Consider the following 14,801-nt stretch of genomic DNA (forward strand, 5'->3'; position numbering starts at 1 on the left):
CCCTCCCAAACCCCCCCCTCCCTGGAGACATGTGGACTGGTGGGAGTTGTAGTGTTCGCTGCTTGACAACATGCAAGCCTGAGTACGTAGGAGGCAACATTTGTGGTTGATCATGGTGGGTGCATTTGAGCCCTGGCCTTCACATTTGTGTGACTGTGTGGTCCACATGCATGGATTGTGGTCTGGGAGATGTGTTTTGGCAGTTGAGCACGGCAGACAATTACAGTGTGATAGTGGTCATTGGTTTGTACTTACCAGCCTTGAGTCCCTCTTCGATTCCTTCCAGGCTCTCTGGGTGCAGTATGCCGAGCACCTTCTCCTCCCATTCGGCGTATGGTATGGGTTCCGGGGGAGTGCCACCCCCAGTGTGGGTTGCCCGCAGATGGTTCTTCGCCCTGATGCCCTTCACCCTTGTCTTGAGGTCGTGCCACCGCCTCTGGATCTCGTGTTTGGTGCGTGGCATGGTCCCTGATGCATTCACTCTGCTAACTATCCTGTCCCACATGGTGGTTTTGGTTGCAAAGGTGGTCTGCTGGACTAGGGTACCAAACAAATGTGGTTCCACACGGATGATTTCATCCACCATGACCTTCAACTCACTCTCTGTGAATTTGGGATTTTTCTTGGGTGCCATGGTGTGTGATGTGCAAGGTGTGGGGTGTGCAGGTGTGTGGTATGTGAGGATGGTGTTGTGGGGGTTGGTGTGGTGGGTGTGTTGTTGTGCAGGTTGTATGTGTGTTTGTGTTTCTCTGTTGTTTCTGGTGTTCTGTGTCTATGTGGATGCTGTGCTGAGATGCATAGGATTGTGGTGATGGGAGGGATTCCTTTTATACTCTGTGTGGTGGTTGTGTAACAATGGTTTGTGGCGGTCAGTTGTTCTGTGGGTGTGGTTACTTGGGTGCACTTGATTGTGCTGGGGGTGTGTCATTGGAGCATCTAGTTGTTGGAGGTGGGTGTTCCAGGTGGGTGTATGTCTTGTTTTTTTGGTTTACTATTTACTTCCGTCCGCCATTTTTATGTTGGTTTGACGGCAAGGGTGGTGTTCGTTTGGTCCTTCCGCAGCCAAGCTCCGTTTGTCGATGCTTTGTTTCCGCAGCGGTCGTGGAAGGTGGTGAGTTCCGTTGGGATGGCGGGGTGATCTTAATCGTGTGTACGGACACTCCGCAGGTGTTGCGGCGGTTGGGACTGTTTCTGCGGCCTTTGCGTCCGTGGCAGACGCAGTTTATATGGTTCCATCCGCTGGCGGCGGACTTTGTGGTGATCAGTCCGCCGCGGTCGGTGTGTGTTGCCAAAAATATCCTAATCGCACCCGGGTTTCTCTGCAGTGCGATCGGGAGTATTTTTGCCGCGACCATGGCGGACGGTACCCGTTTCCGTCCGCCATCGTAATGGGCCCCTAAGTATGGTGTTGACAATTATGTGCTGGTGCTGAGCACCAGAAACCAATTAAGTGCCAGTGCTGAGTACCGGCTCAAATTAAGCACTGGATGGAGTAGTCCATCTGTCAAATTCTAAATAGGGTCCTTTAGTTTGGTCTGTCCTATTGTTCCTCTGTTTTACAGCTGTGCTTACAACTATCCTATAGTATAGCATGTCAAAATTGTTCCAAGTAATTGAAGATTTATAAAAACTGGGTTATTGGTCATGTAAGGTTCTTCACCTTTAAAATAGGGACTTGAACTTTTGCATGTAGATGAAAAGAATAGTAAGAAAAATATAATTTGCATCATTGTCTGGACTGAGACATCATCGCAGAAGTAATGAAATAATATTTCAAAACAAGCATTGGCATAGCCAATAGGTCTCGCCTTTAGGATCTTATAAGTGTTTAGCCAGAGCTATTGGCTTTGCCAATGTCTTTTAGCTGTGTTGTAGAACAGTGTGGCTGTTGTGCAGCATGTTGAAAAGTTATAATAAAAATTTGTTATTAGCATTTTTGTTACCTTATATATAACGAAGTAGACATCATGTTCAATTGAACAACCCTACTAAAAAAATATTTAACCAAAAAAATATCTTCAAGTTTTTGTCCTTGTAATGTTGGCAAGTTCTACCTGCCTGTCCTAATGCTGGTTTGTTATAGTTATTTTTTTGGCGGGGGAGGTGGGGTGACATAAACAGCAAGAGGGTGTAGGTTGTGAAATAGTACCTGAATTACAACACTAGCACCAGCACAGCACCACCAAAGCATCACTCAGCACAACGTCAGTATCACTCAGCACCACCTCAGCATCACTCAGCACCTTCTGAACAGCCCCTACATACAAGCACACCACCAACTCAATATCACTCAGCACCAGCACAGCAACAACTCACCATAAGTGCATCACCACCAAAACAGCATCAGCACAACACCACCTCCTCATCAGCATAGCACCACCTCTGCATCAGTGCACCACCACAAGCTTAGCCCAATTTCAGCACCAGCACAGCCCCACCGCAGCAGCAATTTAGCAGTAAAGCAGCACCACTTCAGTATCAGTGCAGCACCACCTCACCACATCACAAACTCAGCACCAGCTGAGCACCAGCATCACTCAGCACTACCTCAGTATCACTCAGCATCACCTCAGTATCACTTAGCATCAGCTGAACAGCACCACCAAAGCATCACTCAGCACAACCTGAGCATAGTACTGCACCACCACCTCAGCATGTCTCAGGATCGCCCAACTCTGCCTTCAGCATCAGCACAGCACCACCACCTCCTCATCAGTGCACCAATGCAGCACCACCACAGCACTGGTACAGCACCAGCACAGAATTAACAGATGCCAGATTCTGAAGGGAGAGTGAGGTGGTGGTGTGCTGGTGTGGGGTTGATGATGAGTTATACTGAGGAGGTGCTGAGTTATGCTGTGGTGCTGAGTCAAGCTAGGGTGGTGTTGAGTGATGCGGAGGTTGTGCTGCATTGATGCTGAAGTGGTGCTGAAGTGGTGCTGCATTGGTGCTGAAGTGGTGCTGAAGTGGGGCAGTGGTTGCTGAGGTGGGGCTGCAGTGGTGATGGTGCACTAATGTGGAGGTGGTGCTGTACTGATGCCGAGATGGTGCTGTGTTGATGCTGAGGTGGGGCTGAGCTGGTGCTCAGATGGTGCTGATGCTAAAGTAGTGCTATGTTGTGCTGAATTGCAGATGACGTGCTGCTGCACTGGTGCTGCTGGGTTGGAACTCAGGTGGTGCTGAGCTGGTTCTCAGGTGGGGCTGATACTGAAGTGGTGCTGCGTTATGCTGATGAGGTGGAGCTGTGCTGAGGTGGGGCTATGATTGTCGTGGTGTGCTGATGCTGAGGTGGTGCTGTGCTGATGCTGAAATGGTGCTGCACTGATGCTGAGATGGTGCTATGCTGGTGCTGCACTGTTGCTGAGGTGGTACTGCACGGTTGCTGAGGAGGTGCTGTGCTGATGCTATGATGGTGCTGTGGTGCTACTGAGTGATTCTGAGGCAATGCTGAGTGATGTTGAGGTGATGCGCTGATGCAGAGGTGGTGCTGCACTGATGCTGAAGTGGGGAGGGCATGTTCTGCTCTTCCTCCTGTTTTTCGCACTTTACTGACTAGAAAAAAACGGTTCTTATCAGAGGAATGTACATGGATCGCTTTGAAGCCACAGCAAAGGCCTGATCAACCGATGCTGTGGCCTTGGAGAAGACTGGTACGGGCTCTCATGAGAACTAGGGGGTGAGCCTTACTAGAAGCTTCGTTATGTTCAGATTTGTATTAAAAAGGGGAGCCTCCACCGGTCTAGCGGGAGTTTGTATTGCGAGCGAGGGCAGACGTGTCTATCTCAGATTGAACCCTGATTGCTGAGCTCCGATCCCCGGCTGTGTGAAGACTTCCCCCGGCCAGAAGTGGGCAGTTTATAGATCAGGTGATATATTGAGCTTTGTGGTTATTGCCATTGTGATGTGAGCCAGTGGCTGTGATCATTTGAGGTGTTTTCTTTGTGGTGTGGGAGGTGCACATCCAGAGTGATCATTTACTGTATATATGTATATATGTATGACACGTCCGCCGAAACGCGTCGTCCATCACCAAGGAATAAACATTTATCCTTGAACTTTACCCACGGAGTCAGCGCCTGTGTTTTATTTCTGCACCAGGATTGGCATTAATATATATATATATATATATATATATATATATATATATATATATATATATATATATATATATATATATATATATATATATATATATATATATATATATATATATATATATTCACAGAAAAAACCATAGGTTATAGACCATATATAGTTAGGAATTTGCATTTACAAAACCTTGAAAATTCACTGAAAAAACCATAGGTTATAGACCATATATAGTTAGGGATTAGCATTTAAAAAACCTTATTTTATTTGCACAAAACCATTGAAATTCCATATATAGTTAGTTGCACTAACTATATATCGCGGACCCGCAATCCACTGCTAATGATGTCACATATTATATCATTCATGACATGGTCAGTGACATCACTGATGACATCACTGATGACATCTCAAATGACATCACTGATGACATCACTGATGACAACACCCAGTGACTGTATGTTTCTGTAAAGTTAAAATATGTCTTACATATTGAAGAATGAGTGGATGTATAAGTGTCTGGATGAAGGATTTAGTAGGTGCATGACTGACTGTATGAGAGAATGATTAAATGTGTCTCACTGAGTGCATGGGTTAGTGATTAAAGTGTCTTAATTTGGCAATCATTATTTATGTTCTTCTGTAAACTGCTGCATGTTTAAATCAGTAGCTATATCAGTAACTATATGGGTTATTGAATGGTTGCCCAAGTATTTGTATGGGAGACTGAGTATGTGTGTGGGTGGCTGGGAGGTGTATAACTCTGTGCATAGATGTGTGAGCAGTTGATTCCCTAGGTGTATGGCTTCAAAAGTGCATGTAGAAACAGCTGTATGGACAGTTGACTGTGTGCATGAGTATATTGGTTAGTGAATGGATATCTCAGTTCTACATGTCAAAGTAAGTACATATGTAAAACACACTCCATGTGAGAGTTGACATATATAAATAACTGAACATAAGACCCAGTGAATGTGAGAGTGGCTGTATGAATCATTGTGAACTTGTATCAAGGATTGTATAAGAGAGTAAATATGTGTTAGTATATGTTTGAATAAGTAAGGTGTGTATAACTGTATAGTTGAGGAAATGGAGGTGTGATTGATTCTTTGCATGACTGACTAGGTGTGTGAGTAACTCCATGGATGTGTGACAGTCTGTGAGTGCCTGTTTACACTGAGTGTATCTAAGGTTATATTAGAGTCTGAAGATGTATTATCACATAAATGATATCATCAGTGATGTAATCAGTAATGTCAAATGAGATGTCAGTGATGTCATCAGTGATGTCATTTGAGATGTCATCAGTGATGTCATCAGTGATGTCATTTGAGATGTCATCAGTGATGTCATCAGTGATGTCACTGACCATGTCATGAATGATGTAATATGTGACATCATTAGCAGTGGATTGCGGGTCCGCGATATATAGTTAGTGCAACTAACTATATATGGAATTTCAATGGTTTTGTGCAAATAAAATAAGGTTTTTTAAATGCTAATCCCTAACTATATATGGTCTATAACCTATGGTTTTTTCAGTGAATTTTCAAGGTTTTGTAAATGCAAATTCCTAACTATATATGGTCTATAACCTATGGTTTTTTCTGTGAATTTCATTGGTTTTTTAAAAGCTAATATCTATAGCTGTAAAATATATTCTTTATTAAGTGACGTATCACGTAGCCCGTGAGACGCCTCATGATGCATCGCATAACCGTGACGTATCGTCTCTGCAGCGCAAACCAAACCCAAAACGTAAGCGCGCCAAAACACTCTTAAAGTTATATATATATTTTTTTAACCTTAATTAGACAAAATCCACACGTGCACATATCACAAACGTTCAAAAAACACAATATGTCGGACTCCCGTTACGCTGCCGGTTAGCTGCCCGGTTAACGTACCAGGAAGCACCTTTACCGCGAAAAATCACATTTTTTTTTCACCCCCAAGGGAACTTTAATAGCCCCCTCATCAATCCTAGGGGTTCAGGAGGGGTCTGCCTTACCCCTTTCATTCATTTACACCTTTTTTCCACCTCTTGTCTCTCGATCCCACAGAGAGACAAGATGGCGGCCGCTCCAGACTGTTTACAATGATAACAGCCAATCAGCTTCTCCTCAGACTCCCGTTACACTGCCGGTTAGCTGCCCGGTTCGCGTACCAAGACGCGTCTCTACGGCGAAAAAATCGGATTTTTTTTTTTGGGCCCAGCGTGGCTCTATAATATCCCCTCATCAATCCTAGGGGGTCAGAAGGGGTCTACCTTGCCCCTTTCCTTCATTTCCCCCTTTGTTTTGGCCTCCTCTTGTCTCTCGATCCTACCAAGAGACAAGATGGCGGCCGCTCCGAACTGTTTACAATGTTGACAGCCAATCAGCTACTCGTCAGACTCCCGGTTAGCTTCCCGGTTAGCTGCCCGGTTCGCGTACCAAGACGCGTCTCTACGGCGAAAAAAACGGATTTTTTTTTTTTTTTTTGGGCCCAGCGTGGCTCTATAATATCCCCTCATCAATCCTAGGGGGTCAGAAGGGGTCTACCTTGCCCCCTTTCCTTCATTTCCTCCTTTGTTTTGGCCTCCTCTTGTCTCTCGATCCTACCGAGAGACAAGATGGCGGCCGCACCGGACTGTTTAGAATGTTGACAGACACCGGAGAGCCAATCAGCTTCGCTTCGCAAAAGTTCCGATAAGCGAAAAGTACGCGAACCGGATCGCTGCCCGGAGCGCTGTTACAGATATATATCTTGATTTAAACGTTAATTTCTCAAAATCCACTGAAGCACATATATTGAGACCTAGCAAAGGCACATCGGGCTAACAGTCCCTACAATTTTGCCAAGTTTCGTGCAAATCCATTCAGCCGTTCGAGCTAAAAGTGAGTCCAACCGCCCTATGGAAAACTCAATGTTAAAAACGCGTTTTGGGACCCCCCTTTTTTCTCAGCCCCCCCTTGACGAAACCCCCCCAAATTTCCAGGAGCTGCTCAGAAACAAAATGTGCCATTTTCCTGAAAATTTCAGCCGATTCCGTCCACAAACGCCAAAGTTATTAGACATAGAATTTTCAGAAATCCCATAGGGAAAAAATCCTAACTATATATACCTACTGGCGACCGCCAGTAGGTAATATATATATATATATATATATTCACTGAAAAAAACTGAAAAACATAGGTTTCAGACATGTTATAGTTAGGAATTAGAATTTAAAAAACCTCAGCAATTCACTGAAAAAACACAGGTTTCAGGGGTGTTATAGTTAGTTTGACATTTCAGTCGTACAAAACCATTGAAATTCCCACGTTATAGTTAGTTGTACTAACAATAACTCACGCGCCCGCAATCCACTGCTGATGATGTCACATATTTACATCATTCATGACATGGTCAGTGACATCACTGATGCACTGATGACATCACTGAGGACATCGCAAACTATATCACTGATGACATCACTTATGACATTATCCAGTGAATGTGGTTTAGTTTCTTATTTAAATATGTAGTATATATATATATATATATATATATATATATATATATATATATATATATATATATAGCAATCTGCATTTAACAATTAGTGGATATATACCTATCTTGATGGAGAATTTAGTAGCAGTGTGATTGACTGTTTACTTGACTTATTTATAGTATGTCACTAAATATATTGGATCGTAAGTAAACTGTGTGAATATCTGTATTACTTTTTTAGTTGTGTAAACTGCTGCACCAGTTGGTTACTAGCTACGTGAAAGTCTATTTTCTAGTAGGAAATCTTTAAGTGCTTCATTAAATGGCAAAAGGGGTTCGGAAGTGTAAGCCCCAGGTTGTAGAACTTCGGTCAGGAGATTAGTCCGGACTTGCACTGAGGGCAGTTCTAGTCTAAGGACCTCATCTGCCCTTTTAACCACCATGGCATAGGATGTCCCCTCCTCCATTGCCACTGTTGGTGGAGAGAGCATGCCAGTATCTGTAGAAGTGTCCTGTCCACTGGCTTCCTCAAGTTCCCTATTCCAGTCCAATGGTTCAGCAGTCTTCCTGGTGTTCCAGAGAGTCCATAGACCCCAACATAGAACCCCTGGGTTCAATCGGTACCGGAATTGCCGTTGAGCGACATCGTTCCGGCTCCATGTCATCAGAATGAGGATGGAGCTGGCGCTGCTGGTGGGCACCGGTGGCGCAGCAGGCACCAACTTCGGGTCCAACACCGGAGGAGGTCAACCCGGATCTGGGATCGGATCTATGAAGCCCCACCAGCGCCGTGGCTGGAGCTGACAGTGTTGAACCGGATGGGGCCCCTTCTGACTTTGTAGGACCTGAGGGCTCACCAACGGGGTCAGCTAGCTCAAATACGCAGCCCATGACCTCCTACAATTCTTTTATTTGAGCTGGGGTTGCTCCGGGTCCAGCTCCCGAAGATGGAGGGAGGCGCTAAGTCGACCCAGGCTCCGGCTCTAGAGCGTCAATGCTCCTTACCTCTCTCGTCGATGGATGACAGCTGCGGTGAAGATGAAGTCCTCTTGGACTTCCTCTTCATAACCTCTGTCCTCAAGACTTCAAGTGGAAGGAAGAGGACTAAGGGCTCCGGGAGCGGTCCCACTACCTCCTCTTTTTCGATCGGAACCAGAAGCTCCTCGGAGTCTAGCTTGATGGTGTCGACTGCTGGACCACGAGGAGCTTCATCGTCCGCTCCCTCACGGCCTTCGGGGTGATGGCCCGGCAGTCAGAGCATGACTTTAAGCCGTGGTCACACTTGAGACACCAAAGGCAAACCAAATGGGGGATCAATAACTATCATGTGGTGGCTGGCTTGAAACCTGACTCCCCTGAAGACATCCCACACATACGAGAAAAAAAACCTGTCAAAAAGGGACAGAGTATCGGCGCTTCCCGGATCGGCGCTTAACTGGCAGGGAAAAAAATAACTGACATCTGTGCGCCTGGGTAGCGCCTTTATAGACTTTGCGACGTCATAACCGGCGCTACCGACATCTGACAATGTCACACAGAGCTGAATGGACTCACCCGATGGCGTGCGCAAGGGGTATTGCTCAGCAAAAGTTTCCAGATCCAGCCTGATGCCTGGGAAATTCAAAAGTGAGGAATCTGCAGCAGGAAATCTCTATCAGATTTATTAAACAAACGGGAACACACGAATTAAGAATCATTATCAAATCTAACTAAACAGAGAGTGAGATGCAAAAAATATGAAGCATGTACCTGACAGTGTTCAGCATCATGTACTATATATTCATGTTAAACTGTATAAAATGGAATGTACAAGAGAGTAGGCAGATATGTACAACGAGCAGCATGCATAACATTGCTTTAATGATAGCATACATTACAAAGACTTTTAAATAATGATATGGCGCACCATTATGGGGTAATGTATGCCTGGAAACTATCCAAAAGGCAGAAAATAGATTCTTACATTCCCTTTTGTCTGTTCCCCAGTCGACACCAACTTTTTCCATACATGCAGAAGTGGGTCTGGATCATGTTTGTGATAGGTTAAACTTAGCGCCTTTATCTATTGGCTAAAGACATGACTCAATAAAGAACTAATTCTTAATCACAGGATAATGAATGATGTCATGTCATTGGATCACAGTAGTAGAGTACCGTGGATGGCCTACCTGAAGAAGTCCTTTACGGAACTGGGCCACCCGGAACTCTTTACAGACCCTTCTGGCATCAAGAAACAGGATGTAGACATTGTTAAAAAACAGTTTATGATAAGGGCAAGAGTGTGTCGTGAGGAAAGGGAACTGCAGAAGCCAGCAGTGAGACAACACTATTACAAGTCTATCGCACTAGAACCTTATTTATGTTTTGTCACCAAGCCATTTCACAGGTTTCTTTTGACCAAATTTAGATTTAACCGTATACATTTTTATTTAGGAAGTTTTAACACATGGGTGAAACCAGAGTCAGCACCGCCCTGTACTTGTGATAATTTTTCTGTTCAAGATACCCTGCATTTTGTTATGTTTTGTGGTTTCTTTTCAGATCATAGAAAAAGATATTTGTTACCTGTTTTAAGGGAAGCTGGTTTCTCCCAGATGAGACCAGCCATGTTTTATCTTCAATCATTGTGTAACATCCGTATCACATTTTGTATGGCAAACTTTTTACTGGCGGCGGCTAGATCTAGATCACGCAAGATATTATAAAATTTCCCCGTATGAATTGCATTTTAACATCCTTTTATAAACTTGTTATTAGCTTACATATTTCACCACATTAATTTGACTGGTATGAAATTGTTTAATTGTGTTTTACTTGTATAAACATGTTTTTATCCTCTTTGTATGATTTTTAACTAAATCGAATAAAGATTCTTTGACTGACTGACTGATATACAACTCTAAGTGTGATTTAATGTAACTTTTGTTTATAGCTATACAATGTAACTTACTTGATCAAGAATGTCTGAAAATTGCCTAAGTTTACTCAGTTCAACTAAGTTCAGCCAGGTTATATCAAGGATCCACTTTGAGGGTTTTGGTGGGCAAGCTTTAAGGTCCAAGGAAGCACCACCTAGAAAAAATAATGAAGAAATGAAGGGTTTGCCTCTTTTACCCAATACAGCGCAAGTCTACTTTACATAAGACAAATCAAAATTCTTTTCTGAGTACAAAATAGTCATAATTCCTAAACTAATGGAGAACATCAGATTTCTGCACACTTAATGAACAAACCTTCAGGGATCTACTAATATCCACCATCCAGCCCTTTCAAATTCCTGGAGCCTTTTGATTATATGAAACAGCCAGTAATAGGATCTGAAAAGTTCAACAACACAACTTTAAACTTGCATTAATTGGCCATTTTGCTTTAGAGTCATCAACAAGTTGATATCAGCTGCACCGACCCACAATACTAAAACCAACCACAAGGCACTAATACCTTAGAGCACATACAACAAGTTACTTACCTTTGGTAAGAGACGGTTCAGTGACTAAATATCGAGGGACAGAATATCGACTGCCCAGAATATCGATTCAAAAATATCGAGGGACAGAATATAGAATCCCTATCTACAAACAGGTAAGTACTAAAATATCAAGTACAAAATATCGATAGTTAAAATATAGTTAACTAAAATATCGAATGTTTTAAATGTATTTAAAATACTATAAAAGTATTTAAATAATAAATACAATTAAATAAAACATAGTTAAAATAATGTAAAAAAGCTTAAAATGTAAAAATAATAAACAATGTAAAAAAAAATATTTTTTTTGAATATATTTACTTAATAATGTTATAAAATAATTATTCATCTTAATTATAAAATACTTAAAAAAAATTTAAACATATATTTACACATATATATATATATATATAAATAAACCTATTATTTAAATATAATAATAAATAATATATAATAATTTAAATAATTAAAGTAATACTTTTTATGTTAATTAATAAAGTACACTACATTAAATATAGAAAAATGTAAAATATTACATATCTAACAGAATAAAATTAGTATTCACACTCCAACAAGTGCAAAAGTAGAGAATTTTTTGGATAGCGGGTGCGTGAAAATTACTATTCCCACTCCAATGAGTGCAACAGTAGGGAAAGTATTGGATAGCGTAGGGGCAAAAATTACTATTCCCACTCCAGAGAGTGCAACTGTAGGGAAGGCGTTGGATAGCAGGAGGGTAAAAATTACTATTCCCACTCAAGAGAGTGCAACAGTAGAGAAAGGGTTGGATAGCGAAGGGGTAAAAATTACTATTCCCACTCTAGTGAGTGCAACAGTAGGAAAAGCGTTGGATAGCGTACGGATAAAAATGACTATTCCCACTCCGGAGAGTGCAACAGTAGGGAAAGCGTTGGATAGCCACCCTTTTCACATAACTAAAACCTGGGTAGACCCCGACCGGACCTATGTAGCCGTTCAGGGAACTTGGGGAACGGCAAGAGATCGCCCTTTTTAGTGTCTACGCCCCAGCACGGGTACAACCCCAAACGCTGGGTGCAGTCATCAAGATACTACTGTACTCAGGATCCTCCACCCATATCATTGAAGGGGACTTCAACAATGTTATGGACCCAAGCTTAGATAGGTTGTGTACAGCTGCAGGAACTCGTGTACCTACCCCACTAGCTGATTTTGTGAGATCACTGGGATTGACAGACCTTTGGCACTAGGTCGCAGTTATTCATATTTCTCAGGGGCGCATAGGACTTTTCCCAGGATTCATTACCTTTTCGCACCGTCAGGTGAAATTCAGACAATAGATGAGGCGGACTACCTTGCAAGGGGCATCTCAGATCATTTAGCCCGTTGGCTGAAATTGGGGGAGGGGAGTGCAGACAGAGCTCACATTGGAGACTGAATGCATGGGAGCTGCACAATAAAGCAGTAACAGGGGTAGTTAAAACAGAAGCTAAGCTATTCTTTCAGGAGAACGAGGGCTCAGTGTCCTCAGACGCCACCCTCTGGGAGGCCTACAAACTGTCCTCCGGGGCAGACTAAAAAACACTATAGCACGAAAACGGAAGGGGGAAATGCTGCAAATAGAAAATTTAGAAGACAAACTCCTAGAACTGGAGGGCAGTATTATCCCAGACACTGAAGTAGCCCTACTCAGGCAGCTAGAAGTCACACATAGGGAACTCTGGGCTCTGGCAGACATGGAAGTCCGGTCTTAAATCCAGGCCACACAACACAGACTATATGAATCGGTGGATAGAGCGGGGAAACTCCTGGGGGCCAATTCACAGAACTAACTTACAACAAAATCCTAAACTTACTACTTTTGGTATTCACAGAAGGCATTTAGTAGTCTTAAGTTAGGATTTTGTCCTAAGTTAGGATTTTGTCCTTTTTTTGTTGTTTTAAAAAAAAACGTTATTAAGATTTTAAACCAGAAAGTTATGGCAATATATAATCAAGAAATTAAACATGTAACTGATATACTGTAGTGTATTTCCTATATTCCCAATAGGCTCTGCGCATTGGAATTATATTTACTATAGAATTGACGTAGGACTTATGTCTACTAGGTCTCTATCAAATATATTAGACTTAATTGTGAGTGCCACCTAGCTCAGAGGTTACTAGAAACTTTCTCGAATATACATGAAGGGATTAGTTTCTGACACGCGCATAAACATGACAACTTTGTTTCCCAAGATAAAAAGTATCTCTAGAGTCGAGGAAACAATAAATAGATATTTCACCCCAGTCAATCATGCATGCTTCGTTTCACCAGAGGTGCAGAGAAATAGAGAGACGGGCGTTTTCAATAAAAAGTATTTATTGAACAGTCTTCTTTCTCATGCAGAAGAAATGAACTGCTACAATCGTGATACTGGCTGTAAAGTATAATGCGTACAGCAAGAAGAGTAAAATGAAATAATACAGTAAAAGCATAGTATGGTTTCTAAGCCATATAAAACAACATACATAAATAACAATGACTAAAAGTACTTAACTGGTGCTTCTAAAATACGCCTACCCCGATGTACCTATCCTAGGTCTAGTACGAGGGAAGAAGTAAGTGAGTTGTAGCTTAAGTTTAGTTTTCTGTGGCCAAAAATCTATCCAAGATTTCTCTAAGGGTCTAATCAGCTCCGTACCTTGGTTTAGAATGAAGGAGGTCTGGTATCTCTCTCTCAGGACTCGATTTCCCAACACCCAGCAAGGGGAGCTTGGCAACACTGGTGCTGGATTTCTCGGCAAGAGAAAAGACAGAGTCTCTCTCAGTGCGTCTGCTGGAGGGTCAGCTTCCTTCGGCACTTGCTGCGGCGAGCTGTGTTGTGCAGGTCGATAGTCGAACTCCTCCAAACCACTGTGTGTTTGCTAGGGCAAGTGTGGGCATATTTATACCTTGAAGGTGCAGAGTTTGACGTAAGGTTGGACATAATACCGTCATCAAAGAGTCTCATTTCTTTGAAAACTCATTGAGTTCTTGGATAAATCAATATTCAAGCAAGGGGAAGTCCCTGACTGCTGAAGGCGAGTTTTCCAAGAAATCGTTTTGGATTTTCGGAACTAGTGAAAGTAGCCCTGCCGTATTTGGACTGCATGAGCTATATCTAAATATGGTTATGATTTTTATGCCTATATAAGGATAGGGTGATTTATCTCTATATAAGGGCATGAATCGGGAAAATTACACTAGGATCCTAAAATGCTATACAACACCCACTCCACTTTATTATGTTTAACATTACTAAATTCTAAGCAAAAATATATCTTAAGCATGTGTTTACAATCCCACCCAAAATACACGAAATGCATTTGAAAAGGCTGTACATGAAAATGAGCATAGGAACGGTACGCATTTGAGAACAGTGTTTACATACAAAATATATATTATGAAAGTATTAATGCTAACCTAATGAATCATGAAATAACATTTATGAAATGGCTCTTAATTACAGAAAAAAAAGTCGAGACCATCCCATAGCAGAATATATAAACTGTTATTGTTTTGAGGACAAGGCCAAATATTGTCTCTAGGAAGTGTTCAAGGAATTCTTGTTCTCTAAGAATAGTTCTACTTTAAGCAGATTACTTTGTGCCCAAAACGAGATAAATTTTGGAAAAAGTCAAATCAAAAATAGTAGAAAAATAGAGTTCCAAAGTTAGAAGATTTGTTTTGAAAAGTGAAGGTTGAATTCAGAGTTCAAGGAACGCTGTGTGATAGATTTCAAAAGTTATTCTCGGTGTCAGAAGA

The 14,801-nt window shown here is 42.2% G+C and overlaps 1 protein-coding gene across 1 annotated transcript in view; it reads right to left on the reverse strand.

Moving 5' to 3' along the window:
• Window positions 1-14,801, reverse strand: part of DNAH5 (dynein axonemal heavy chain 5) — a 5,605,957-nt gene that overhangs the window by 442,121 nt on the left and 5,149,035 nt on the right. Inside the window, exon 62 of the mRNA XM_086967405.1 lies at window positions 10,517-10,638. Coding sequence (XP_086823531.1) covers window positions 10,517-10,638 — 122 coding nt within the window. The remainder of the gene's footprint in view (window positions 1-10,516; window positions 10,639-14,801) is intronic.

This window comes from Lissotriton vulgaris, chromosome 4_1 (assembly GCF_964263255.1).
Source record: "Lissotriton vulgaris chromosome 4_1, aLisVul1.2, whole genome shotgun sequence".
Lineage (NCBI taxonomy): Eukaryota > Metazoa > Chordata > Amphibia > Caudata > Salamandridae > Lissotriton > Lissotriton vulgaris.